Genomic DNA, 27744 nt, shown 5'->3' on the forward strand with positions numbered 1-27744 from the left:
GGGAACACATGCTATGTTACATCCAAGAAATAGGCCTTTCACATTTTTATCCTTTTCCATATCAAACACAATGCTTATTTCCTTACAGAAAATTCATGCAATTCCCTAGAATTTTAGCTCCATAATAAAATAATATTTCCTGTGTAGGGCTGGGGATTGGAGTCAAGAAGCAGCCCAGCCTGCAGCAGTAAGAAAACGTTACGTTAATTTTGTAAAACCTTAGTTAGAATGATACCATTATAGAAGGCAAACCTTTAGTTTTTCTTTCTTTGGCTTCTTGCTCTTGTAATGAGTTCCTCTGTTGTTGACAAGCTCTACATTTGTTTAAAAGCTCTTGTAAAGTTGGAATCAGGGCTGAATTGAGCTGTTTGGGAGTATGCACTGAAAGCAGCAAGGCAAGTGCTCGGAGGTCCTAAAAATACAGAAGTAAACAAACTTAACTAGCCTTATGTCAAACTCCTATTTGATTAATCCTGCACACAGGGAGATCTCTGCAATATGCAGGGGCTTCAACATGTTCTGAACATCCAAAAGATCAAATGCTAAATATACTTACACTACTGAAATTTCCCACTCACTACTAATGTGCTGACCTTAATGCAGATCTGTCCTAAGCAGATGGCAGTACTGCGGTGCTCACTGTAGGATGAAATCTTTTGCTGGGTTAGAACGTTTCTACGATTAACTGTACTGCACTTTGTGTTACTTGTTTTCCACAATAAGCTGCCCTCCTCCCACCCCTATGGTCCCCGCCATCAGCTTGTGTGACCCAGGTATGTATGCTGTGCACACCGAGAAGGGACAGAGAATTCTGGAGAGCTCAGGTTGCCGCTCTGTAAATTTACGACTGTCTTGTTGGTAGGGGTTAGCATTTCCAGCCCCACAGTTAAGGCAGCCTCCCACACTCTCACCAGGAGTCCAGCTTAGGCACGCAGGAGAGCTAACAATGCCCGCCTCTTTAATTAGAACCCGGCACAGGGTACGGAAGAGTTTCCATAGGAAATAAGCTTCCTCCTAAATGATGCTGATGCTTGAACGGCTTAGAAAAGACTCACCCCGTTTAAAGTAGAGCTTGCTTTGGAAATTTCAACTCTCTGGTTGCTGAAGTCGGATTCTAGGCTTTGATATTGATTTATTAGATTTGTGATTAGAGTATTGATTAAGTTGGCACAGTTTGCTTCAGAAAACACCTGCCCTTGGACCTGTGAAAAGAACGTATTTTTTTTTTAAACCACAAAAACTGGAACTGTGAAAACAGTATCCCAAACTGACATAGCATGTATGACTGCATTTCTTGAAATAGAAATTATCGCTACAAGACCACGTACCTTTAGAAGAAAATGGGTCAGAAAGGTGTATACAATGTTGTTGTTAAGAAAGGTCCTTTCATCCATCAGAATACATTTTATATATTCTGCAAAAACTGGATCTTCGCAGAGGAGCTTTACACAGTTCTTTGACATCGCGGACTGGTGAAGAGAGAGAGAAGACTGCAAAGTCACTGCGGGAAGTACGGCACTGCGGTAGCGCTGTCTGCAACAGTTGCCTCAGCTGGAGACATCTAACCAGGCCCAGTAATGTTCTTAATTCATACTGGACCATTCTTACCGATAAAATCTTTTCAGGTCTGTCAGGTATCACTAAATTGTACGAATGAATTATTGTCAACTATTATTTCACATTTTCCATTTGTGAAGTTTATCCCAGAGGAATGCCCGTTTATCCCAATCGGTATGTATGTGAAGGGCCGGTGTCTCCTAATCTGTGAGCCAAATACAGGGGCCTCTTGCAGAGGTGCGAAGGTCCCTCCTTGCAGTGGACACATGACATCCAGACTTAAGTATCTCCCAACTTTTACTTCATCATACCAGCAGTTATGCTACATAAAAAGCTGGAAATTCACAGAGGCAGGATGAAGTAGTTTTGTACACTGCCCCAACTACCATCCTGCCAGTATTGCGTACTGTGTGAGGTTGCTGCTTAAGTTTTTGCAGGACCTATGGTGTACTGGGAGCAAATACAATTTGCCAGATTTTTATACTTGATCTATCAGGTTTTATCAGATGACAGGCAACATAAGCAGAGGTATTTTCTATACAAAATACTAGTATATAATACTAGTGAGTGAGCGGCTGCGTGGTGCTTAGTTGCTGGCTGGGGTTAAACCACGACAATTTTGAATGATGAAACAACACCCACAAGTTACAATTTATGAGTTAATCTCTGTTTCACGTTCATTGTGTTTTGCCTGTATTTCCATTCCGTTAGTTCTCAAATTCACTGACTCTTACCTGAGTCTGACAAAGCTCAGTCCAAAGTTTGGGGAATAGCGCAAGATGAAGTGGCAAACCTTCATATGCAACTAGGACACCTGAAATTTTGTGAGAAAGTAAGTTACTGTGTGAGAATTTTGTTGGAGATACTCACTTCCTGATAAAATTAGTATCAAGGTACCATATCATTGTACAAGACTACATTCTAAGAGTTTTTTATAATCAGACCTATCATCTGTGAATTTTTTACAGTACATTTAATGAATACACATATCCCTTCAGTATTTCTGTGAAAAGTAAAAAACCTAAAGAGCTAGCTTTAGTTCTGGGCTTGTAATCAGGTTATTTTATTACTGTCTTATATTTTCAACTGGTCAGCTACAGCACTTAAAGCTTTTAAATACCTTTTTTAAAAAACAGCATATAATTTTTAAAGGGTAATCATTATTAACCCAAGCACCATGTTACCTAGACCAAGAAAGAGGGAAGGGATACACTGAACAATACCAAACAATACACATTCCCAGTACGTTTTACAGCTAACACAACCTATAGGAAGTAGTAATAATGCTAGAGTTACAATCAGGAGAGTGTGACAAACAGTGAGCCAATGGGTGATTCAGGGGATCAAAAGAACATTCTACTATCATCGCTCTTTGGACAAGATTAATTTTTATTTTTATTTGTCTAGAAGTGGTATTTAATCATAGCTGGCTAGCCAGCTTCTGTGGGCAAAGAAAACAAGTGGTTATTTTCAGAAGGTGGCTCATTCTGCTTAAGATATTTAAGAATGGGAAGATAAATTTCTCTTGGAAGGAATCTACATCTCTCCACTGACTACAGAAGAAAATCTGACTATACGTCCAAGTTTTAGACAACTGAAGCAAGACGGCTCCCAGTCTTTGTGTCCATGGAGTAACTGTGTGACAGTGAGGTTGGTGCATCTGCACCTACCACATTGAGTAACTCAGCTTACCCTAGGGTCCGTGGTGGTGGAAAACAAAATTTAACACCCCCCACAAGTGCCTTTGGAGTAGCACCTGGACTTAATGGGGCAATTCAAGGCAGGATGGTCTCCTGCAGAGAACCAGCTGAATGGCTGGAGTAGGCAGGCAGATAAAGCCATGAATGCCTTGTTCACACACCCAAAAAATAGGTTTACATTGTGAACAGGAAGAAACCCAAATACTGGTGCTATCTACTGGCAGAGCTGAAACAAGTGTTGGGTACAAACTACAGGACTGAATGGTTATAACCTTAATTAAATGTTGTGATGGCTCCCAAAACTATGGAGTAAAATAAACCCAGGCTGGGAACAACAGAACCAGTGCCATCTGTGGCTGTCTAGATGGTCATGTACGCTTCTGGGCAGATTGCCAGTTACTGCCATTAGCAGAAATGCTGAGGATTCAGGATCTGATCCAAAGCCATTTATAAATCGCCAACCAAAAAAACCAACCAAACAAAAAGCTTCCCCGAGTCCTGTATTAAACTCTAAATGTGCAAGGAGACTGAATTCTCACTGGTTGCCTCAGCTCCTTTCCGGACAGGCCTGAAACGTGACAGTCACGAAGGTGAGATCACACTACATTATATGCGTCATACGGTTTTGTGAAAAATAACAGCATCCAGACCAATTAATGCAGCAAGTTTCACAAGCTCTGTTTTTTCTTAAACATTTGAATATAAAACTTAGTGGAGAAGCACTCACAGTTATCACAGAAAAAAAAATAATCCTTGGGCTGTTTAACCTTCATACTTACTCATTTTAACTAAAGTTTCAGTAAACTTTTCACAGTTGATTGCAACTCGACATAGCAGATGGATGAACTGATGATAAGAAAAGAAGTAGTCTAGCAGCATACGATCGTAAACATCATCTTTGCCCTGAAGATTTAAGAGAGCTTCATTTAAACTACATAAGCAACTGGACAGCAACCAGATTTCCTAAGCATCTAGCTTAATGTTACCGTACTTCTTGCCCTAAAATGTTTAATCAAATACTACAGGAAAACATGATGGGAATTTCCAGGCTTAACCCAGGCCAGCTGTGTCCCCTCACCGAGCCCTTGGCAGGCACAATGGCAAGATCGGAAGAAGGATGGCAAATGCAATTCGCCCACCAGTAAAACTTGTATCATAGGATTCTGAATCAACAGACTGAGAAGATGCAAAGCTGTGCGAATACCACATCTTGAAGATGACAAGAAAAGAAAGCAGTAATTTTAAATCGTATACAAATACCTAAAATATATATATATACACTAATGCTTTTTAAATCATAATTTGTCAGTTACGATCTGTAGAAGTCAGAATTTTCTCAAGACCGAGCTTCACAACCTTTCAAAGCAGTATTTTCAGGAATGTCTCAAACCAAATAATGACTATATGCCAAGGGGTTTGTCTGCCAGTATTTTAATATATTTTGGATGTATACACTTCAAATGGCATCAGCTTCTGTAGACCAGATAACCAAAATGAAATCTCAAAAACTCAGGCAAACAAATGCAGTCGTATACAAAACAAATGAATGAAAAATAAGCATGCAAAACCACAGGGAAACGCAACTGTAGATGTAGTTTTAGAGGCTTAAAAATCATCTGTTTCCTAATGTATAGGAATTCATTGTAAAGCGTAAAATACCATGTCATATAATATGACGACTTTTGAAGTTCAAATATTTACATTATTTAGTGTCACGTCCATTACCTCTGGATACATGGTGGAAAAAACCACTACAGATCATTTCTGGCTCTATACATTTTTAAAAAAAATTTGGTTATACAGGAAATTTGATGGTGCACAAGTATACACAGCATCATTTTGAAAGCTTTAAAAAAGAAGGGTTACTTACCCTACAGTAACCGTGCTTCTTCGAAATGTGTTGCCCACACAGATTCCCATCTACGTGCACATAGGCCCCATGTGCAGGAGATTGGATTCTTTCTGAATAGCAGTGTCCACTGGGGCTGTGCCTGCACCCAGTGTGTCCTTGCGACCACTGTACCTGAGGGCATAAGGGGTATGGCGGCTTCAACCACCACTCAATTCCTTCACCGATAAGAATCCCCTATGACAGGACTCGGAGTTAGCACAGGAGGAGGACCACAGAATCTGTGTGGACAAAGCATCTTGAAGAACCACAGTTACTGTACAGCAAGTAACCAGTTTTCCTTCTTCAAATGATTGTCCATACATATTCCTTTTAGGGTGGGATTCACCTTACCTGACTTTAGCTATCTAAAATCTAGTCATTTCAGTATTCCCTGCAGTCAGTAGAGAGAGAGAGAGGCAGACAGAGAGAGAGAGACTCCTCCAGAGGAAGAGTCACCTCATCTGGACTCGGGTGTCTAGGACAGGAAGGAGGGTAACTGTTTGTCTCCTTCTGAGGGTAACTATTTATCGCCGTGAACCGTAGAAAGAGCTGGACACTGACTGACCTTTTAGATAGGCAAAGTTACGTGAGCTGAATCCCACCGTTGCTGCAACTGTAATAATGGGACGTGGCAAGTGACTACGAAGTAGCCCCAACGAAGCTGGCATCCCATCAGGAAGCCCACAGAAGGGAAAATGGAAAGTAAAAGACTTAAAGCCTTATACGGTATTTCAGGTACTGGTATTTTACCCCAAATGATTAGTAGATTATGCCTCAGTCCCGGTGGAAAGGACTCCACTGAAACCTGGAGGATCTATTTAGCTGTCTGGTAACAAATCTTAACATACTTAAGATACTGGACAATCCCTGGGCGGTTCCTGAATTTTCTTTATAAATGCCACAAGCAGATTGGACAATTATCAAAATGTGTGCTATGGGTGGTTTTTTTCTGAATACAAGGTTCAAACTCGTATCAAGTCTGGAATACGAAACTGCCTATCACCAAGGGCAGGGAAATGGTGCTTCTGGAGTGCACATCTAGAATGGAGTATATGAGGACAACACATCTTGAAGAAGAATTATGCTTTGTTTACAGATAAAACATAAATGCATTACGCTACTGGATTCTTATAATACTTTTATAAAAACGGGAAAACAATAGAGAAATAACTATTTATAAGACCATATGTTCACATACCTTGCTGGCTTCCACCATTGTAGGCAAGAGGCACATATTAAGTTCAGGACGTGGAGGACGAATATTGCTTTTTCCCCCTATTAATTTCAAATTTTCACGACATGGAAAATAAGGTCCAAGAGACACTGTAGTATAAGTTAGGATAAAATAGGGATATATTAAAAAGGTCAATATTTGACATCAGCAAGGAACACCATAAGAGTAATAATAGCGTAAGAGAACTTCAAAATACAATCACTGAAATACCTACTTGGGATATTACTGTGGTGGTATGTACAATGATTGTGCTGTAGAAATGGAACCAGAGTATGTAGGAAATCATGAGGACTTAAAAGTACAAGCTCCTTGAGGACATCTACAAACAAAAAGTTGTTTTTGCTATTACATATTGTTATTTCTTAACAGCAAACAGTTTAACTTAAGGCTCATGCATTGGCAAACTCTCTTTCGTATCGCTTTTGCTGCACTTAGTGTGCACCATGGAGGCAGGCTCTACTGTGAATAGCATGTAAAGTGAACACCCCTGAGTCAGTCAAGATTCCCTTCACCTCTGCCACTGGGAGAAAACCTGCTCAGTGGTAGATCAACCACCAGTGAGAGGGGTGCCAGCTTGTAGAAAGTAGAAGCTCAGTAAAGTTACCCTCTTTCCTTCTTCTTAAACATATGAGGTTTGATGCCTGGAAAACGTCAACCAGCAGCAGTCAGGAGGACAATGAGAAAGGCACTCAAAATAAGGGGAAAATGCATACAAATCACACAAAAAAAGGTCATTTGGACACAGTTTTAGGCCTTCATCAGCATGCATAAAAATGCAGATTATATCCATAAAACAGTAATAAAAAAGCCTAAACTAGAAAAAACCTAGACCTTTTTGAAATGGGTCTTCTAATGCAAAAGAGACACTTACATACAATGTGTACATCTACAATTTGAAAAAGAAATTCATTTCATTCTACAAGCTATTTAAGCTTTACTTTTAATATTAAAGCTTCTGGAAATGGATCAGAAAAACGAACACTAAAAGCTGTTATTCAGACTAACTTGGTCACCATGCACCCTTCTGTGTGGAGCACTACTTAATATTTGAATCTTAATGTAAGATTTGGGATTTGATTCTAAACTCGCTGACACCTGAATTCAGGAGTTATTCCTTAATCCTGCCCCTTATCAGGTAGCAAACTGGTCTCTCGAAACGAAGGCTGACTTTTTGCGCACACAGTCTGCATGCCTAGGAAAGTAGGAATATTAATTTTAACCTCACAAACCCAGAATTATTTAGAATAGGAACAATGGCAATATTGATGTATTGACAATATTAACATTTCCTATCTACAGAGTTATCTAGTAAGCATTTGCACTTGCAAAAATGGAATTTAAATTTCAAAGCAGGTAACTGCAAAGAACAGGTCCTTCCTGACTGCAGTTACACTATTATGACTTACCAATACAAGCGTTTCTAAGTTCTGGAGGACTATAGGAATTTAGCAGAGTTAAGAGCTTATGGGCAAATTCAATTCGCTCCTGCCACTGAATGAGAGCTTGCTTCACATCTGCAAATGCAAAAACCATAGAAATCTGTTTAGTTGATTTCTCAAAAGCTCATTAAATCATAGAATTTTACTGCTAAGAATCTCTTCTTCCTCTAGCATGATTTTAATCAATCTAGAAATCTGTTAAGTCTCACTGGTCTTACTGCTATTAAATTTACTTAATCTAGTTTCACATTATGTCAATAAGTAATTTAATAAATTACAATTTAGTAACTGTTAATAATCATATCTCCTACTGTATGGGAAGTTTTTAAACACAGATAATAAGCAAGATAAAATACTAGGTTTTGGGTCATGAAAATTAATTAACAGACAACAGGCATAATCCTTTGAAGAGTTACAATCAAACCTTTTCTTTGGAGATATGGACGTGTTGACTTAAGAACCGAAAGGAAAATAGACAGAAGTTCTACCAGGTCTCCAGTCACATGGCAAGCTGTGGCCTCATGGTACATCATGTGCAATGTGTTAAAGGACTAAAAAAAAATATGCCAAATTAACATACTTATTGTCATTTCTATCTCTAACCTACATGTACCACTTTTATTTTATGCTCAAACAAGATGTATCAAAATCTACGGTGCTAGATGCAATCATAAAATTACTCACAGATAACAACATTTAAAAAGAATAAATCTGTATATAAAATTCGTATATTTACTAAAAGATTCTAAAAGAAAAAAAAAAGAAGAAAATTAAGAGTGGAGCAGGGAGGAAGGGACAGAAAGAGAGAAGGAAAGAGAGAGAACAAATGAACAACCAGGTATCTTCTGTAACAACCAAATGGAATTGTTGACCTGGACACCTAGTTCTGATAACAATGAACAACAGGTAGTTTCGGCTGGGGGCCTAAACTGAAACTTGCCTTTGGCCAAAAGGCTGATTTTCACTTTTCTTGCCTAATCCAAAAACTAGAGTATTAAATTTTTATCATGTGCATGCCGGAAGAAAACTGAATTTGTAATATTTATTATAACATTAACCCCTCTACAAGTAGCTACCACCCATCTCAACTCAAGAAATGAGCATTTTTGTGAGCACATACAATACAGCTTATAGAGACAAACATTTAAAAGCAGCCTTGATTTGTTTTCAAGGTAAAAGCTTTGTATTAGTGGCTCAAAAGTAATTACAAAGTTTTCACACATCTATCTAAAACCCAATAAGCAAAGCATAATTTGAGACACGGTATTTTTGTATACCTGTAATCCCAATCTTTCTGTGCCAATATACAAAGGGGCATTAGGGATGCATAAGGACAGACATGGATATGTGAATTTGGAGAAAAAACATAAGATTAATACAGATGCTAGTCATTTTTCAAAATGCTGCTTAAGGACATATGCTATATGATTGTACATCAGATGAATTACTTCTCCTTTTATAACTAAAATACCTTCTGGGCATCCATGATTTATAGAAATATGGGAAGGAACAGCAACTCATTTCCAAACTGCAAAAATTCTAGCACAAGATGTAAGGAAAGATATTTAATTTGCTGGGATATTTTAAAGATAAAGAAACAGTAATCTCACTCCCTATAAAGCATTATATTATATTGAAGACAGAAGATATGTGGCCAACCCAGCTAAGTGGAAAACTTTTCTGGATATGACAACTCCTTGATGCGCTATTTTTCACCACGCAAAACACTTCCAGTGACCAAGTGAAGACACAAGGCCTGGTAATTTCAAGTTGTAAAGCAACATTAGTTTGATCTCTTTTCTAGCAGTGTTTTACATAGGATAAACTGCATCTTGTATTACACATTCTTTATAAACTTAATTATCTATTGTTAGTATGGATCAGGGTTAACTAAGGTGTTAAACAAGTTCTTTTTATACATATATATGTATGTGTGTATCCTAGTCTACTTATGAGTCTCACATATGAATAAAGTTATGGCTCAGCTCCTACATTTTAGCCCAAGTTTACTGAATGTAAGCATTTTCAAGACAAAGAGGAACAGGTATTTTGGAGTTATTAACTACAGTCAATAGGCTTAACAGTTATAACAAACTCCTGAAAAATCTATTTTCAAACAGCACTGCAGTGTCTTAATTTTAGTTTTTCTAACTGATTTTGTAATTTCAGCTTTTTCTATCATGCTTTTCCCCAGAAAATGTAAACTAGTGACATAAAAAAAGAGAATTTTTTTATATAAACCATATAAAAATGGGAATGGAATCAACCTCAAAGCATCATCTAGTCCATCCACATGCCTTAAGGCAGACTAAATATCTTTATATCCTCGACAGATGTTTGCTCAAAGTTCTCCTGATGACTTCCAGTTGTACTGGCTGACACCTTCTGAAACAACCTCTTCCAATATCCCATTTACTGTACAGCTACAACTACCTCCCCTGTCCACTTGTCTTGCACCATGGATTTTTACCAGTTTATTATCTCCCCCTGAATGCACCCTTCTACATATGCCAAGAATGACTTGCATCTTATTTCTACACTTTCTCCAACACATCCAGACAATCTTGATTTTTATTCTTGTTCTCAAAAGAATCTAGGGTCCTTCCCCATTTTGCACTGCCAATATATTTAATAAACACACGTTCTCGTCCATCAGCTTGATAATGGCTGTGTTGAATAGAATGCAAGATCTTACACCCATCTTAAGAAGGCCAAAAGGAAAAAAAACCCCATAAAACAAACAAAAAACCCCAATACCCCCCCCCCCCCTCAAATAAACACTGTATGTGCTCTTTTTCAGTCTTCTGTTATCTCACTCATCTTAAAAAGGTAGCCACTAACAGTTCAGAGCTTTTTCAGCAATGTCTTTTAGGCTTTTCCTACATTACTGTGGGACGGACAGTATGAGTGATCTGCAGAGTGAAACCGTTGGTGGGCAGGGGCTTGACATAAAAACTGCACCTATTTCAGGGTGCGTTATTTATTCTTCTTTTTTTTCTCTCTATTTTGAATTAACTCTGGTCTGGTCTCATGGACCAAATATCCATTTACAACTGGAATATACTATATGAGCTCCAGAAATGCGTTTTAGGTTTACTTTCATTGAAAAGCAATTTAATTTGTGTGTTCTTAGACCACTCCTTGCAAACAAAAGCAAAATAGGTAGGAAAGAAAGGGAGAATTGCCTCAAAAGTGCCTCAGAGAAGTGTTCAGAAATATTAATCACAACTGCATCTGAGTATCCTTTATTTCTGTATTTTAACCTGTTGCCTTCTTAACTAGTAAAACTGCGTGACTGTGCTCAGCCATTCACTCCCAGCTGATCTGTAATGAAGAGAATAACACCAAAAAAAGCATAAACTGACTCCTCTCTCTTGAGAAGCTGGCAAACATTTTCCTGATCTTCTTTTTACTACTAAAGAAATCTTATTAAAGATGACAGGGGAAGTACCTATGTGAAGAAAACCAAGACTGATTCCTTACTACTCATGACATCTCTTAGTAGTTGCAACTTCTTCAGCAGATCTACTTTACTATTATGAATCTCAGAGCCATTGTATCTACCCTTGATATACGAGATGACACAACACCTTTTTATTTCTTGCTCATCTTTCCTATTTAAGCTACATCCTTTTATTAGCTATCCTACCAAATCACTGGTATCAACTAACATGTTATCTTCATGCTGTATTAAGATTTGTATTGCCTCAAATTTACTCACTAAACCTCCTACATTAGTGTTCAGACATACAAAAAAAGTCTGGTAAATTTTTTTTTCCCTTCTTATGACCCTTAAGATTTTCAGGTTTTAACATGTATGCCAGTACTTAACCAATATATTTCATATGATACCATACTAAAACAATTTAAAGCAAACACATCGTCAGGAAGGAAGGGATGACTTGATGAGAAAGCGAGATGTTTATTTTAATTAAATAACAAAGTATTTACCTCAGTCATCAGAATCAATCCTCTATTAAACACAACAAGAAGTCTGTCTTCATCAGATTCTAATAATATTCTGAAGGCACTAGGAAAAAATCCAAACATTGAGAACACTGAAAATTACATACCATCTTTTCATAATTCATACAAATGCTTAAAATTATTATGCTCATGCTGTATTTTCAAAAATAATCACAGAACAAAGAAACCCCAAAAGAACATAGTTCTTCATTTCCTCCCCCACTTTTTCATTAAAAAAAAGCCTCTGATGTCAACTGTCTTTATGTCAACTTCATGTTATCAAAAGTAATTTATGAACAGCCCTTACAGAATTATTTCCCAAATACTGTCTCCAAAAATGCCAAAAACTGAGGAAAATAATGTACTTCAAAAGACAGAAGTTTATGCCTGTGAAATGATACATTTAGATAGGTTCAGTTAAGCATACGTTGGGACTTTTAAACGTATAAAAACATTTCTGTCAGAGTATTTTATGCTTACAGCAGAACAGAAAATAAAGGATTATGCTAATGAATGGATCGTCTTAACATAACAACTCTTCCAGAGCATTTGGGAAAATCTGATTGCACTCTGTGACAGATGACTGTACATAATCCCTTCAAGGTAACACAGCCCATTTTTCCTTTTCACAGGAGTGTTTCAATGCATCAACAGTTGCATTTAAAACCCCAACACCTGACCTACATACACAGGCAATTTATAGTTGTACTGAAAATACCCAAGCGACAGTTTCAGATGTACTACTAAGACTAGAAATGAAAAACTACTTGAAGATACAATAAAGCTCTGTCCCCCAGGCACAATTTCTAAAAAAAAACTATTTCTGCCCCAAAATAACAAATGTCAACAACAGCAGCTGAAATTACTGCTTTGCCCATCTGGACTAATCATGGTAGGCTGAGAATGGAATTTCAGCTTAAATGCTGAATTAGAACATTGATTGACTTGGCTTTAGCTTTTTTCCAAGGGCTCTACTGATGCAATTTTGTCACAGTGTTTCTTTTTGAACCTTAACATCTTGGTTTACACCTGTTTATTGTAAAATATTTGCTTAGCTTCTGAATTTCCAGCTGAGGAAACATTCTAAAATAAATTATATTCACAAAGAATGGATTTTGGAAAAAAAAAAAGTTATAACTAACTTTCTGTTTCTTACTTTTGAATAAAAGTAGCCCCAAAACTTTTTCAAAAAGAATATAAGAATAATAACACTAACTTTTATTGTACTTCACATTTGGTAAAATATAGTTCTTATTCAAATAGGATTAGATTATTACACTACAACTTCACTACTAACGTACCTTATTAAAGTAGTCCAACAAGACCGTCCGTCCAAGCAGCGCAGGTAACAGCTTATGGTTGTTTTCTTAAATTGCTTTATGTCTTCTATCTCCTCCTCTCTCATGTCTGGTCTCTGAGCTACAAACAGTTGCATGAGATTAAACAGCTCTTCTACTGCCTAAAACACACAAAAACATTAGGTTAGAGTAATATCTCTCAGTATGTTATGCTTTATATCTTATTGTGCATTACTTATTGTGTATTACTTCTAGTAAGTAACACATAGAACAAACATACGTAAGCAAACTTAGATGGGAATACATTTTTAAGCATTAAAACAAAATTATAAAATCAGCAGACAACATTTTAACCTTAATAATTAAAACTAAACCGTTCTTAAAAACTAAACTTCTGACATAGAAATTGTGGATATTTCTTATCTATCTTGAATGTAGTTTGCTTTCAGCCTTTGCTATTTACTGTGTGGATTAGGACACAGATATTTGAGATAACCTTTCTGAACCTTAAATGGATATTTTGATGCTTCCTAACAGCACAGCTCATTGTCACATACACACACAGACATATATATGTATGAAAGAATCTGAAATCCTGATCCATGTGACCAAACTCCAAACTTCCTGGCTTTCCTTAAGGAATGTAGGGAGTCATCTACATGCTGCACGGGTGTGTGCATTCTCTGATGATAATACTATATTCCAAGTAACAGAATTCAGAAAGCTGCTTATGCTAAAACTTGCTGAAGTCCCACATGCAGGGGAAACACTAAACCTGGTGGAGTAACTAAAAGTCCCTTGCAAGACAAACTGAGACTTCCGAGGGGAGATGCAAACAATGAAAGCAGCAGGAATACTCCTCCCAGGACTGTCAGACTATAAATTTACTCTGAGAGCTGAACTAGAACAGCAGTTCAACATAGAAGATTGCATGCATCCTCCTCCTCTACATAGTGAAGAAAAATCTTTGTATTCTTTCTGTCCTCTTACACCTATGAAGGACCTCAAAGCAACATTCATGGAGTAATCATGCAAAAATGCATACTTTGCCTCTTAAAAACTTTGTAAGCCTGTTTTTTCACTCTTACACATGGACTATTTTAACTAGTATCCACTCTCTACTGCAGGAGTCATAATGTTGTAGACAATGCAGCTCCCAGCGTACCAGTGTTTTGCAAAAGGTACACAAGTGTTCCCAAGGCAAACATGAGGCCATCCTCCATTTGAATGCAGCAGGCTAAATCTTGGCCCTATTCCAGAAACTGAAAGCAAAGAAACTCACTGGGAATTCCTCCAACTTGGTGTGTTAGAATGCAACACACTTTCTTGAGACCACCATTAAAGGCTATTCCTTGTTTCTTACCACTAGACTGGCATACAGAATATTGAAGAACAGTGGGAACACCAGTGTCTGCTTCCAGAAAAAAACATCTCTGCAACTGCTACTCAGCAAAGAAGAAAATCCAAAACAATCACCCCACAAAGTACAGTAATCAGATCTAAATAAATTATTAATTACTTATACCAGGAAATCAAAATATAATGCTTTCACCAGTGGATACATTGTCAGTCTTTTCATCTTTTTCATTAAAAGAGACATTCAGGAAGAGAGAAAATACTAACAATGAAACAGTATTCTTTGGTATCCATCTACTTACTCCTGGGTACTGACTGGCATGTGGCGTGAGATTCTTAAAGGCCCACTGGATATTCTGGTGAGAAGCCAACTGCCTCGTGAACGCAGGGGACTGCTCACAGCAGAGGCGTAGGATGCCATAGTAGGCAGGCAGCATCCCACGGTTAAAGAGCACCACATCCTGATCGTCATGGTCTGCGAGGATGTAATTGAAGGCAATGTTCTTCGTCACCACGGGATTCTGTACAATAAGGCGTACGTTCTCTGGACAGTCAACACATACATTATACCAAAAAGACAGCAAAGCCTGTTTGTTGTGGTTGGTGGCTATAGCCGGCTCAGAAAGTTTAGGCTGGAAAAGGTTCCATAAGTCCATGAAGTAAGTAGAAAACATGAGTTTCTCAGTTTTTGAGATCAAACAGTATGTCATGAAACTGAAGTAGGGCACAAGTTTTGTAGTGCCATGAACAGCAGCATCAACATATAGCTTAGCTCTTGAAAGAAGGCCAAGAAGCACATTGTAGACTTGATGAAGAACTACTGTAGTATCTGGACTGAGAGGCAGATCGCGTGTAGGGATGTGCAAAGAGCGGGTTGATCGGAACATCTGACGGAAGGAATTGCTCGGAATAAGCGACACCAAGAGATAGGCTGCAGCTTCAAATAAAAACAAATTTGTTACACCTTTGAAAATGACATACATGCGTAACAGCCATTTAAACAGAAGTTAAATTACAGTGTATGTTCCATTTACAGATTTCAAAGCATTTTACAGAATCTGGTATTACTATATTCACACTAGAGATGGAAAAAAATAATCAGAGTGGTAAGTCTAGCACAAAGCATGTTAAAAGTGGTGTTGAGATTTACTTTCAGGCCTCTTTACATTATATTCCTGCCTGCTGCTTGGTTCTAACTCTTCTAAAACAATGCATCCCATCACAGAAATACAAACCCAGACGTTTTCTGTGACTAAACTGTCCACTGCTTGATCAACAACAAGTCATTACCTCTTCAGAGATGTTTACAACTGGAGTCTGTTGCAAAGCTGTACTGCCAGTTTCCACATCTCCCTCAACCACAGAAAACGTATTAAAGTTCAGTGTGGCCTGTTACTGTGGAATCTCCTTTATAAAAAACTTTAGACACAGGAAAGGCTGAAAACGTGATCTGGCAATCTGACAGTGTGATTCCTGGTAGAAAAAAACAGAGCGCCAGGACACCCTAGAGATGGGGAGATACACAGGCTGCTTCTCCTTGATCCACAAGTTCAAAGGACTCAACTGAAGATTACTCTGTGAGGGGTGAAAGAAGAACATGGTCTACTCCTACCTACAGTACAACTGTGTGATGGACACTATGGAGAACCTCTTGGATTAGCTCTTTTTCTTCTTTGGGTTTTCCTGAATCTAGTAGATTAACCACATAAGATGAAGAACCTACTAATGTATCATTCGAGTTATGAAATCAAAACAGTTTTCATCAAAACCAGTAGCATGTCTTCATGAGGCACCACAGCTGTACTAATATCTGAAAATACAGCAATTCTAAAACAATTGGAAAAGGAAAAGGCAAGCACAAGAGCATGTATTTCACTTGTGACAGAAATACCCCATACATAGTAACTTGCTACAACAGAAGAATAATTCTCTTCAATTTAAATTAACTTACAAGTTCTCACTCTAGGATAGTTGTGTGCCAGAAGAAAACGTTCAACCCAGTTTTCCATATTTTGCAGCACCCAGCTGTGAGCTAGTTTATTTCGAGGTGTTTGCACAGCCAGCCAATCCAGGCACTGAGATGGGTTGTATTCAATGACCTGAAAGAAAAGGGGAAAAATAAAAAAGAATACATTCACCTTGGCAATATGTACTGATGGTATTAAAAAACCCTAAAAATAACTACTAAGACTTTAAAAATATTTTTTCAAAATCACTTCGAACTATCAAAACAGCTACAAGACTGAGACGCTCTGGCTGACAAAGAAAACCCTTATTAAGTTTCACTGGTTTGTGCTTCTGAATCTCATGCAGAGCTTCTGAAAGTTCAATCTATGTCCAGGAAGTTACTCTACATACCCTTTCTGCATATTTTGAGATATTTAATGATTGAAATGTTAAGCACTTAGGAAACTGAACAATCTGGTCTTTATAAACAAATACATCTTTTCTTTTTAAATAGCTAACAAAACCTTAACGCTGAATCAGTATTTTTAGCCAAGTTACATCAGAAGAACATAAATGGCATGCAAGTATGTTCATATAGCTTCATGCTGAGGGTAACTATTATGGTTTTTATGTATATGCAATTTCAAGGAAGAAATTAATCTAGTGCTTTTCAAAGGTAATGAAAAGCCTGTGGAGTGCTCTTGTACAGTTATCAAAGCCTTGCAGATAATAAGGAGAAAACATAGCTTCTTCCTGTGCCTTTCTGGTTCTGTGTGGTTGAAAATTTGTTGACATTAGGCCAATAAAAGTAGTTTGTTCATTTGCTAGTTTTTAAAAACTGTTTTCTTTTTACCTTGAGGCCCAGATGCACAAACAAGGAAAAAGGAACTCTAACATATCTAAGAAACCATTTGCTGGATTGCTGAAGCTGTTCCCAACTACTCTAATACACCTGAAGACTATAAGCAGCTGACGACCAAAACTCTGCTTATAAAATTTTAATCTCAATTTAAAAATAAACATATTAAGAACAATCTCCTCCCTTTTTTTAGAAATGACAAATCGATCTGTCAAATTTCCTCTGTAATAGCTGGAGGGTATCTCCAAGAAAAAGACTGTAATTTTTCACTGTCTTCATAGCTCAATCACTTTTTAATGACTTGTAGAAACTGGAGTGGCTGCAAAAGTAGGTTCTACACCCTAAATCTGTCTGTCTGTGCATTAACTACTGGGCCTTTCATCCCTGCCTACACAATTTATATCTCTAGGGCTGTGTCAACAAGGTAAGGATAATGATGCTGGCAACACCAGAGACTGAACCCGATGTCTTCGAATGCTAAAAGCTTGACTTTCCAACAGAAACCTGTCACCAGCTTGCTTCCCCTGTCGGTTCAGTTTGTGTAGTAAGAATAAGGAGGGAAATAAAAAACAGGATTGCTTAACAAGTTACATACCTAAACTTTGTGGCTGTCTGAAGCACGAAGCACAGGTACTTACTTCATGCCACAACTTGCATATTGTCGTATGAAGTTTAATTACAAAAATTCTCTTGGAAAGGTTTCCTTATTGCTGAGAGAAGTTCGTAACCTACAACCTCCCCGTATACAGAAAGCAGCTAGATGTGATTTTTGACCTTGAGATCCACTGTTTGAACTCTCTTTACCAGAGGTACAGCAGTTACAGCTAATTCATATTCAGATCAGACTTGGTATACGCTTTCCCAGATTACCTAGCGGTTCCTATCCGATAACTGCTCCCAACCAGGAGTAAAATACTTTTGAACAGCAATCCATATTCTATCCCACAGTGCTTCAGTGGGTAAGACAGGTTTGTGTTTTACCATGTCACAATTCTGCACAGTAATAATCTTCTACAAACCCCAGCCCCGCTTTTTAAAAAGTATTAAAGGGAACAAACGTTCAACAGCTTGTCCTCAGCAGTCTTCAGGCTGTACACACCATTCTTAGGCAGTAATAAAGACAGTAAATCACACTAGGAACTCAAAGAGCAGTTATAGTGAAAGTTTTAATTCCTAATCTATTGCTCAGGTAAAGGAATTTATCCCTGTGCCAACTTGGTTAAAAAGTCTCTTTCTTGCTTTAGAAATGCAAGCAAGAATGGTCCTGCACCACAGCAATTATCCACTAGATTGAATTTAGCACTATATTATGGGTTAAAAATGTTAATGAGTATTTTACAGAGAACAAAAAACATCAAACAAATATTCAAAGAACCAGTACATAGTGGACAAAAAAACCCTAACGAATGATGGGTCTTGAAACGTTTTAGTCCTTACAAAAGGCTAACTGAGAAAAATAAGTGGAATTTGCCTAGAAGAAGCATTCTAGACCTTTATTATGGATCAAGTAATTTCTCATTAAACTAAAATTTAAACTGAAATACCAGTTAACCAGAATGCTGTTCAAATAACATTAAAAGTTTGAGCACAACTTTTAAATGTCTATTAGCTGTTGCTGTTTATTCGGAAAAGAAATGGTCATTAAAAAAAATCATGAAATGATGCAGCAAGGATGAGAATTACATGTAAATTCCTTTCATAGACATAAAAGAATGAACAAGAGAAAGACAATTTAGCTTCCGTTTTCTTTTACATGTTGTACCTCCCATATCCTCTGCAGAATGTAAGAAGCAAAGGGTGGCATTCCTGGAGGTCCACCAGCAAATTCCATCAGCATGGTCAGCAATTTGAAAAAAGGATTGGCTGCCTGTAATGCATAAAAATAAAAATATCCATTTTGATCCATTTAATTTCATCCACTAATTTTTTTAGAGACTTTAAAAAAAACCCCAAACATTTGCATAAAAATATATTTCTATGAACTTTTGACATGAAAATTTATATTACTTTTAAACCCGTATTATTATATCTGTAAATAATCCACACATATACATATATATCTCAATACTCCTGTATCCACATGTGGATACAGTAGAAGTAAGCCACTTCTTATATAGCTAGTGCAAGGCAACATGATCATTCTACGCAAGGTCAGTCTACTAGAAATCTGAAGCTACAAGGAAATAACAGTACATATTCTCTGACACAGACATTATTCTGAACAAAAAGTTGGGGAATCAAGCTGTACAGTCTTGAAGAATTCACCAATTTATGCTGTTTTACATAGACAGAAGATTTCACTATCTCAGAGAAGCTATTATTTTTATATATTTGCATAACACGTAACATGGATCGTGAAAAGTTCATCCAAAAGAATCACATTTTGAGGGTTTACACTCATCATTATTATTTTCATACCATCTTCCTCTGAAACGAACCACCACTTCTATTCTAACATGTTGGATCTAATATGAATTTTTTTTTTTAAAGTTTTTTAAGAGCCACCCAGCTTTTAACAACACTTCAATAAAGTGGTTACTACTATTAATATATATTTTGCACCTCACCAAAAATGTCTCTGGTGCCTGTGTGTATGTGCAAAGCAAAAAAAGCATAAAAATGTAGCAAATGTTAGCGTGGCAGGAGGGAAGTAGACTGTCATCTGATAGTGCCCATTCTATCACACAAAGCAAAGCTGTCATGAGAATGATTTAGTATGCGTTTCTTTTCCAACCATGATCATGCCTCCTCTGCTAGACATGCCCTCAATTTTTCCTGATTATTTTTTCTTTTCTGACAGCAGTATACAAGAATGTCCTTGTGTGAGCATACACTTTTGCACTCTGTATATATTTTTCATGTGGAATCCATTTGGAACTCTCAGTATTTTTGTTATTACCAGGGCAGGAATTTATTCTGACTGAGAAATGTGTTTGCATGCACAGAACTGCAAAATAGTGCCCCAAAACTTGAACCACCAGACGATAATTACGTATCTCCACTTATTCTAGCACACATGTTTTATTGTTACCAATTATTTTTTATTATTCATATAGGTGGAGAATCTAGAAATATGTTATTTGGCTTTGAATAAACTTTCATCTTAAACTGCATACCAGATTTCTGCTTTAGAAAACTTAATATACAGTGCAGTTAGACTTCACTGAATGTCACAAAAACTTCCATGGATCATCTTCCATGCAAGATTTTTGATTAGCAAAGGATTATTTAAGTAATTTAAAACAGAAAAATATTAATACAAATTATTTAATATACAGGTAGTATGTTTACATACCTCAGGAGTCAACTTTGCTATAGATGTGAAAAGCATGGACACAATCTTAAAAACAAAACAAACAAAACTCACTTAGACTTGTGCTTATTCAGTTAAAATAATAAAAATCACCCCATTACACTTATTAGATAAGATTTTCAACAAATAGCTGTAGTTTCTGATACTTACATGTTCTGCAAGTCGATTATTGTACCGACACAAACTGAAAATGAGATTGCAAGTTTGCCTGATGTTGATACCATCACGGATATGTTGAAACAAAAAAGGAAAACCCTGAAAGAAATAATAAGATACTAGTACATTGTCTACAATTACATATGTACACATACATATGTGCATTTTTTTTGAGGCTCATACAGTCATATTTAAATTAATTACCTTTCCTCCTGTTAATGCTGCCATGTCATTTTGTGACAAAGTCAAATGCCTAAAATACAAAAAACCCTTTATCATTTTACTTCAGAGATTATTAAGTAAGGTTAAGCAGAAATACAGGATGTAGTGTTAGTTTATATTCTTCTGTATCACAATAGACAGAAAAAAATAAAAGTATTGACATAAAATTTAACAAAAATAGTAAATATTTTCTACTCAGACCAAATAAAAAAAGAATTCCAAATGTGGGCAACTGAATGTGTTTAAGGATTTAGCCCGAGTCTTTTGTTTGGTCAACAATGACGAAACATTTCTCTCTTCAATGGTTAAAAATAGAATGGGCCCATATACAAGCTTGTTTATGCTGTTGAAAAAGCCCACCCACCCCCCGCATCCCATAAAATGACTAATTCCTTTCTGAACAAGCTTAGATTAGAATTTACTTTGGTTTTTCAAAAGCTCTTGCCTTTCTGAGCGAGACTGTTCAACTAGAAGAGCAATCAGAGCAATCATCTTTTCAAGTGCAGCAGGCCTGTATTTTTCTTCTGCTAAAGAAAGTATATCTTCCTCTTCCTCCTCCTCCTCCCCTTCTTCCTCAGAAAGTACTTCAACCTGCGGCTGAAAGAAAAAAAGGTGACTTCAATGCGGACATTTTAAGCCTTAATTTCAAAGAGCCTTTACATGGTTTTGCACATATTCTGTCCTCTCTTTTATTCAAAACAACTCAATAAACTTGCATGAATCAAAACAGGTAAATACCTAATCGCTTGATTTTTCATGCTGAAGCATTCATTTTGCATAAGCTAAATTGTATTTACAAATGCAAAAGTTGGTTGAAGTCACTATATAGCCTGATATGGTGGTCTATTTCATAAAAAAACCTAGGTACATTTAAAAGCTTAAGTTGTACAATAGAAGTAAGCAATCGTTAACATTAATAGCATGATGAGGGCAACATAACTGCTCACTTAAAAGCTACTTCTATACTAAACAGAAAACACTAGTTTATAGCATAGCCAATTCCGCATCTTTTAAAATTATTATATTCACTTAAACATTGAAAAAAAATTGTATGAGTGAAAATTTTAATTTAACAGCTGAAAGATGGTTCAAGAGACACAGTGCTAATGATCACATATGTAAAATATGAAAAACGAGTTCTTGTTATACAAGACATTCAAACTTACATTTTCAGGTCCTTTAGTTCCCATGTAGAAATGGACCATTGTAGATATGGCTTGCAGTGAAAGCAAGAACTGGCTCTGAAATACGTAGATATTGAATTATTTGAAAATACATACATGCATATGCATACCTAATTCCCAAAACTACAAGGCTATACTTACTTCCTCTTCTCCCATTTTGGCAAATTCATAAAGAAAGGCAAAGTACTCTGTGAGATGTTTACTGTGAGGCTTAACACCATGCTCCATAATTGACAAGAGTGTCTTCACAAAGCGTGTCACACAAGAGCGGCTGCCAATATCTTCCACAGGACCATCTATGTCATCCGAACTGAAAGCAAAATCCAATTTAGATACTTCAACACAATACATGGAGCATAAAATCATCTTGAAACAGTAAAAAAAAAAAATTCTGAAAAAATTCCAGTTTTCTACTCTGTCCTACTATCATACTCCGATCGCTAACACTTTCTCTTATGCCAAGTATAGCCTAGATGACAAGATGGCTTAATGTAAGGTAGCATCTATCACTCAAAATGTTGAAAGGTTAATAAAACTAGTATTTTGAATCAATGATTCTAGTCAGGAAAAGTATTCTTAGAAAAACAGTATTAGGGGATCTGCTACCTAAAATCATCTTCTCGATTTGCAAGTCACATTTCTTGAGTTTCAAGAAAGAATGCTGTTGTAGCTAATTATACTGTGGAACTAAGGCAAAGCAGTCTGCTAAACACATATACAACATGCTGACAGGGCAGAAAACATGCACTTTCAACCTTATTCATCTACTGAAAGTTGGATCTTATCACTGAACAAAATAAGTGACAGAGTCTTTTAAAGTAAGGCTTCCAGAGAAAACTAAATTCTATTTTTTGCCATGAAAACTGTATCTTCACATCCTGAATTGTGTTATAGCAGTATACTTATTACAAGCTCTGCCATTTTTGGTCTGGAAAAAAGTTATTATCAGGATCACAAACTTAACCCAAGAGATAAAAGAAAAAACACTTTCTTCTTTTTCTCATTATCTATCAAAAAGAAGAAATATTTCATAATTGGAGACAAAGTGACAGTTTTCTTGAGAATTAGCAGTACAAAATAGAATCCAATAGGTTTTTTCCTATTTTTTGACAAAAACTGCGATTTAGCTATATGACACAGAACAAGACTCTCATCTCCAGCCTCTTTCATCGGAGGCACAAATCAAAATTTGCACCTATATGCCTCTGAATTTGCAATTGGATTCTCATAAGTAGTGAGATTTACACTTGCAGTGTATTACTGGCAGTGAAAAGAAAGACTGCTGAATATCTAGTCTAAGGAAACAAATGTTTCAAACAATGTCTCTTTAGACACTGGCTTTTCCAACCACAATAATATTTTTAAATAAATCAGAACATTTTGGGTAGAATACTAAACAATTAAAACAGTACTATTTTAGGTTTATAAGACCATTTTGAATAGTTCATTAAACAAAAGCAATTGCTGTAGCACATGTAATAAATAGAAGTTTTCAGGTGTTATTATTTTACCAGTCTTCCATTCCTGGCTGGAGATAAAGATGTGCATGCACTGGCCTCAGCCTCTGTATCACATGAATACACAAACGCTGGAACATCTGCAAATGCATAAGTAAATGAACTCCACATGTTCATTCTTTTACATATATGTCAATACATATTTTCTAAGCCAAGAATATTCTGTCTCCTATGCGATTCAAAGTTAAAGCTGAGATTGAGATGCCCACATTCCATTTCTAAGTGTATTTTAACAGCATAGTCAAACCTAGTTTTATAAACAAATCTGATGGAGGAACCCTAAAAAGTTTTTAATATTGGTGTGGACTGTATACTACTGAAACATGACTTAAGACTGCTGTTCATAAATGTTATTTTTTCTTCAATCTCTGTCTTCTGAAATGTTTAGATATATTTGGCAAGGTTTTTTTATTTTACCTCTGGCTGTAAGAAAATTTTAAGGAAACTCCTTCCAGTAATTTTTAATTTATGAAACATTCATCAATGATTAGAGCTTTGCCTAACATCTTGCATAGAGTTCTCCCATGAAATATATTCAATAATGGGTTGCATACAGAAACTATGTATGGTTCTATATGGAAATATTACTTTAATAATCAGAAAAGTTAAACCAATTGAAAGGTTCAGGTGAGATAAAGTAATTGCTAAAGTTTTACCTAAAGAACTTGCAATAGAAATATACTTTTAAGTGAAACTATTAATAGTATTTGTATCTGTGACTATCCAAATGCTACTAATGTAGGGTTTATTCAATTTTAAACATTTCCAGAAAAGGGCATTAACAAAACTTTGTGGCATAAGGTTATAAAATTAAATCTATCTACAAAACCCAAAGGCAGAAGTTCAGAAGTGAAGCTTCCATTAGGACTACTGAATGTACATAATTTGTTATTTTTTATTTTCTGAATGTGTGTCTTGACACATTATTGTTGAACCAATTCAGAAGAAAAACATTTTTAATGTAAAGTGTTCAAATTTGTAGAGATCATGTGGGAGTTGTAAAAAACTTAATTTGTATCTATTGTGACATTTTGTGATCCTAACTGTACAACTACAGCACTACAGCAATATTGATTTTGTTTCAAACAACAATAACGCTCCCATGGTCAAATATTTTCTCTAAAGCTTACGCAAGAATAGAAAAAGACTAAGATAATTACAGGTATTAATAAAAACTTGCAGAATCTTTGTATGTGTCATAATAATCGGCCATTTCTGTTCAAAGGTCAAGTACTCACTTGACTTAAAAAGGAACATTTTTTCTTACCTGTCTCACAATCTGATTGGGACACTTTATTAGAATCTGCATTGGCCACCAATCATCATCAGCCATACGATCCAAAAACCACTGCAGAAGATACATACTTTGTTAGTTTTGTTCCAAACTTGTTCTAGTCCAATCTTCTTTTTGCATGATATTAAAGTCTGAAGAGAAATTGATGTTACTATTATTAAGGAATAAGCAAGTATTAAACCAAGGGAAATCTAAATGTCTTCTGTGCATGACAAGAAAGGAATAAAGATCAGTAGCAGTAAACATCAATGTAAGTTTATATCCAGTATCTTCTTATCCCTGGGTTCTGCATGCCATTATTCAATTCTCTGGAAGGACACGCTTATCCTGAAAAGTGATGTCAACAGAATAAAAAATGATGCTTACAATGAAGCATAAGCTGAAGAATCTTCTAGAATAGGGATAGGCTTAAACAAGAATGTAGTTACTGAATTAGATACCTTTTGCATTTTAAAACGTGGAAAAGCCTTACCACCTCCAGAGACAGAAAATGTATAAAAATACCAGAGAATGATTCATTCAAAGTTAGACTCAGCAAATAATACAACTGAGTATTCTGGCTCCACAGATTTTGTTTTATTCAGAAGGCAAAGCAGTTTAAATTAAAGAATCCAAGTTGTTGTTCTTAATTGTACCTGAGTATTTTTTACTACATTAAATGTCTTCACTCATTTTAAGCATCTTAGGACTATACCATACTAACAAAACCATATCACCCAAATACTCAGTATTATATAACAATTTAACAAACTAGAATCAATCTATAAAAGAACAATGAATTTAATTAATTTGTACTGAACAAGGTCTAATGCAGGATACAGTATGTATCAGGGTCCTTGTACATTCAAATTATCATAGAATGTCTATCACAAACTTTCCTTCAGTATCTCAAAATTTTTTGAGATGGGGTTTTTGCAACACCACAGTGACTTTTTGTCTATAGTTTCTCAATCCCTCTCCCACTTTGTCACAGACTCCCTTCAAGCAGCATCCTGAAAAAATTTATAGAAAAAAACATTCTGCCATTTTCTTCTCCTTTTTCCAAGAATTTTAAGTCTTTCTCCACTTTGGTACAAGATCCTCAGCTTCACAAGCAAGGCACTATATGAATTTGTTTTCAGCTAATTCTAACATTAGCTGTTCTTACCCTCCTTCTAAGATTCTTCATTGCACTGCTGCCTTTTATCTCACTGCCCTCTTCTGCTGGATTCAACTCCAGTTCCTGCCATTCTAGTCCTTTAAACACTAGTCTCTTTCCATTTCTCTTGTGTGATTTCATTTAAACACCTCTTAATTACACAAATCCGTATGTAATAAAATAAAGAGGTTGAGACACTGTGTGTTCTAGTGCAGTGACAAAGTGATTTTGACCTGTGGTCTTGCCATAGGCTTCTGAAAATAAAAGTCAAGTCATTCCCCAGAATCTGCAGTATTCAGAGAGGATGAATTTAATCTCATAGTGCACAAATATGCCAAATACAGTAGTTCATAGTCCAAAATATTCCAGGGATACGAACCTCCAGGAAAGTTAAACAATATATAGAAAGTTGGTTTGTACTTTGCTGAGTTCCTAAGTCACTTACTTCACAAGCAGCCTGACTGTTATTAAACTGTTTTGTTAACAGTTCAATCCACTGAAGCATTGTAGGCTGTAAAAAGAAATACAGAAAAAACCTGTAACTTAAAATAATAAATTGCAACTTAATCTTTAAACATTTCTAAATGGTCAGTTAGAACACTGAATCCTAAGAACATAGCTACAAACACTAAATGCTTTACAAACTGGTAATATGTTGCACCTATACAAAAGTAACAGTTCATACGTTGAAACTAATGCAACTAGTACCTACATATTTGGACTAATTGTCCAATTACACATTCTTACATATTCTTACTAATCCCAGAAAAGCTAGAATTAGTAGCATTATGCCAACATAGATGAGAAAGAAGTAAAATCTGACTGAGAAAAAGATGTTTCAGATAGAATGGAACTTTCTTGTTGTTCATGCTAGTATTTATTCTTTAAAATTAATGAGCATAACTGTTGCTTAGTGGTAAACGCTCCCCTCTGCAAAAGACTAACAAGTGCTTGTTAAGATCTGAATCATCCAGGAATTTTCAAATTAAAAGAAGACAAAAATCTGTTGTTCCTGATGCACTGCTGAGGCAGAGAAGGCTAAAACCAGAACTCGCATTTTTTTGCATTGCGCAGTGTTTACTATAAATGTGTTAAATGACACTCTTTAATCATTAACTTGGTATCATCTGTGGTACTTAATACGTCTCTAAATCACACTTTTAAAATGAAAAAGTACAGATATACTTTTCACTATAGTCATGCAGTTAATTAATGAGAATTCACAAGTAAATAGAATACCTTTTCCTTTGAATGAATAAATGTCTCTAGAACAAAGGAAGTGCTTAACTGGAAAAAAAAATATTGCACCATTAATTATGGAGTGCCTGAATTAAAACGTGAACAAGGTAAAATTTAAAATAAGCATGATATACTTTTAAAGTATATACCTTTGCAGTCATCAGGGAAACCGCTTTTGGATCTGGTAGTGTGCTTGGGATGCTACTACACAACTGCCACATAAACCTAGAGTCAGTAATTTTATTTGTTAATTAAAATAAATAATGAAAATCTGCAAGAAGAAAAGAAGCATTAATATTACATTTTTTAAGAAAAACTTACCCAAAATATGTATGTTCAAAAATGTTCTTGTCTTGAAGAAACTGCATGTTATCATGCCATATCCACTGAAGAAAAAATGCTAACATCAGATACAAGAAAGCAATTTATTTCAC

The 27744-nt window shown here is 36.1% G+C and overlaps 1 protein-coding gene across 14 annotated transcripts in view; it reads right to left on the reverse strand.

Moving 5' to 3' along the window:
* Window positions 1-27744, reverse strand: part of USP34 (ubiquitin specific peptidase 34) — a 147310-nt gene that overhangs the window by 7728 nt on the left and 111838 nt on the right. For 11 of the 14 annotated variants that reach the window (XR_007506089.1, XR_007506088.1, XR_007506093.1 and 8 more), the window contains 27 exons: window positions 27632-27696; window positions 27460-27535; window positions 27311-27358; window positions 26517-26582; window positions 24907-24987; window positions 23634-23719; window positions 22264-22432; window positions 22105-22179; window positions 21384-21535; window positions 20921-20969; window positions 20711-20815; window positions 20543-20587; window positions 19010-19114; window positions 16393-16540; window positions 14744-15378; window positions 13089-13246; window positions 11773-11851; window positions 8246-8372; window positions 7789-7896; window positions 6597-6701; window positions 6347-6471; window positions 5128-5280; window positions 4037-4160; window positions 2292-2371; window positions 1329-1469; window positions 1056-1202; window positions 253-412 (listed from right to left, as the gene is read on the reverse strand). Coding sequence is in view for 1 of the 14 variants with exons in the window: in XM_049801085.1 (XP_049657042.1) it covers window positions 253-412; window positions 1056-1202; window positions 1329-1469; window positions 2292-2371; window positions 4037-4160; window positions 5128-5280; window positions 6347-6471; window positions 6597-6701; window positions 7789-7896; window positions 8246-8372; window positions 11773-11851; window positions 13089-13246; window positions 14744-15378; window positions 16393-16540; window positions 19010-19114; window positions 20543-20587; window positions 20711-20815; window positions 20921-20969; window positions 21384-21535; window positions 22105-22179; window positions 22264-22432; window positions 23634-23719; window positions 24907-24987; window positions 26517-26582; window positions 27311-27358; window positions 27460-27535; window positions 27632-27696 (3412 nt within the window). In the remaining 13 variants the exon portion in view is untranslated. The remainder of the gene's footprint in view (window positions 1-252; window positions 413-1055; window positions 1203-1328; window positions 1470-2291; window positions 2372-4036; window positions 4161-5127; window positions 5281-6346; window positions 6472-6596; window positions 6702-7788; window positions 7897-8245; window positions 8373-11772; window positions 11852-13088; window positions 13247-14743; window positions 15379-16392; window positions 16541-19009; window positions 19115-20542; window positions 20588-20710; window positions 20816-20920; window positions 20970-21383; window positions 21536-22104; window positions 22180-22263; window positions 22433-23633; window positions 23720-24906; window positions 24988-26516; window positions 26583-27310; window positions 27359-27459; window positions 27536-27631; window positions 27697-27744) is intronic. The other 3 variants (XR_007506094.1, XR_007506095.1, XR_007506096.1) reach the window with 3 other exon arrangements.

The sequence above is a fragment of the Accipiter gentilis genome, chromosome 5, assembly GCF_929443795.1.
Source record: "Accipiter gentilis chromosome 5, bAccGen1.1, whole genome shotgun sequence".
Classification (NCBI taxonomy): domain Eukaryota; kingdom Metazoa; phylum Chordata; class Aves; order Accipitriformes; family Accipitridae; genus Astur; species Astur gentilis.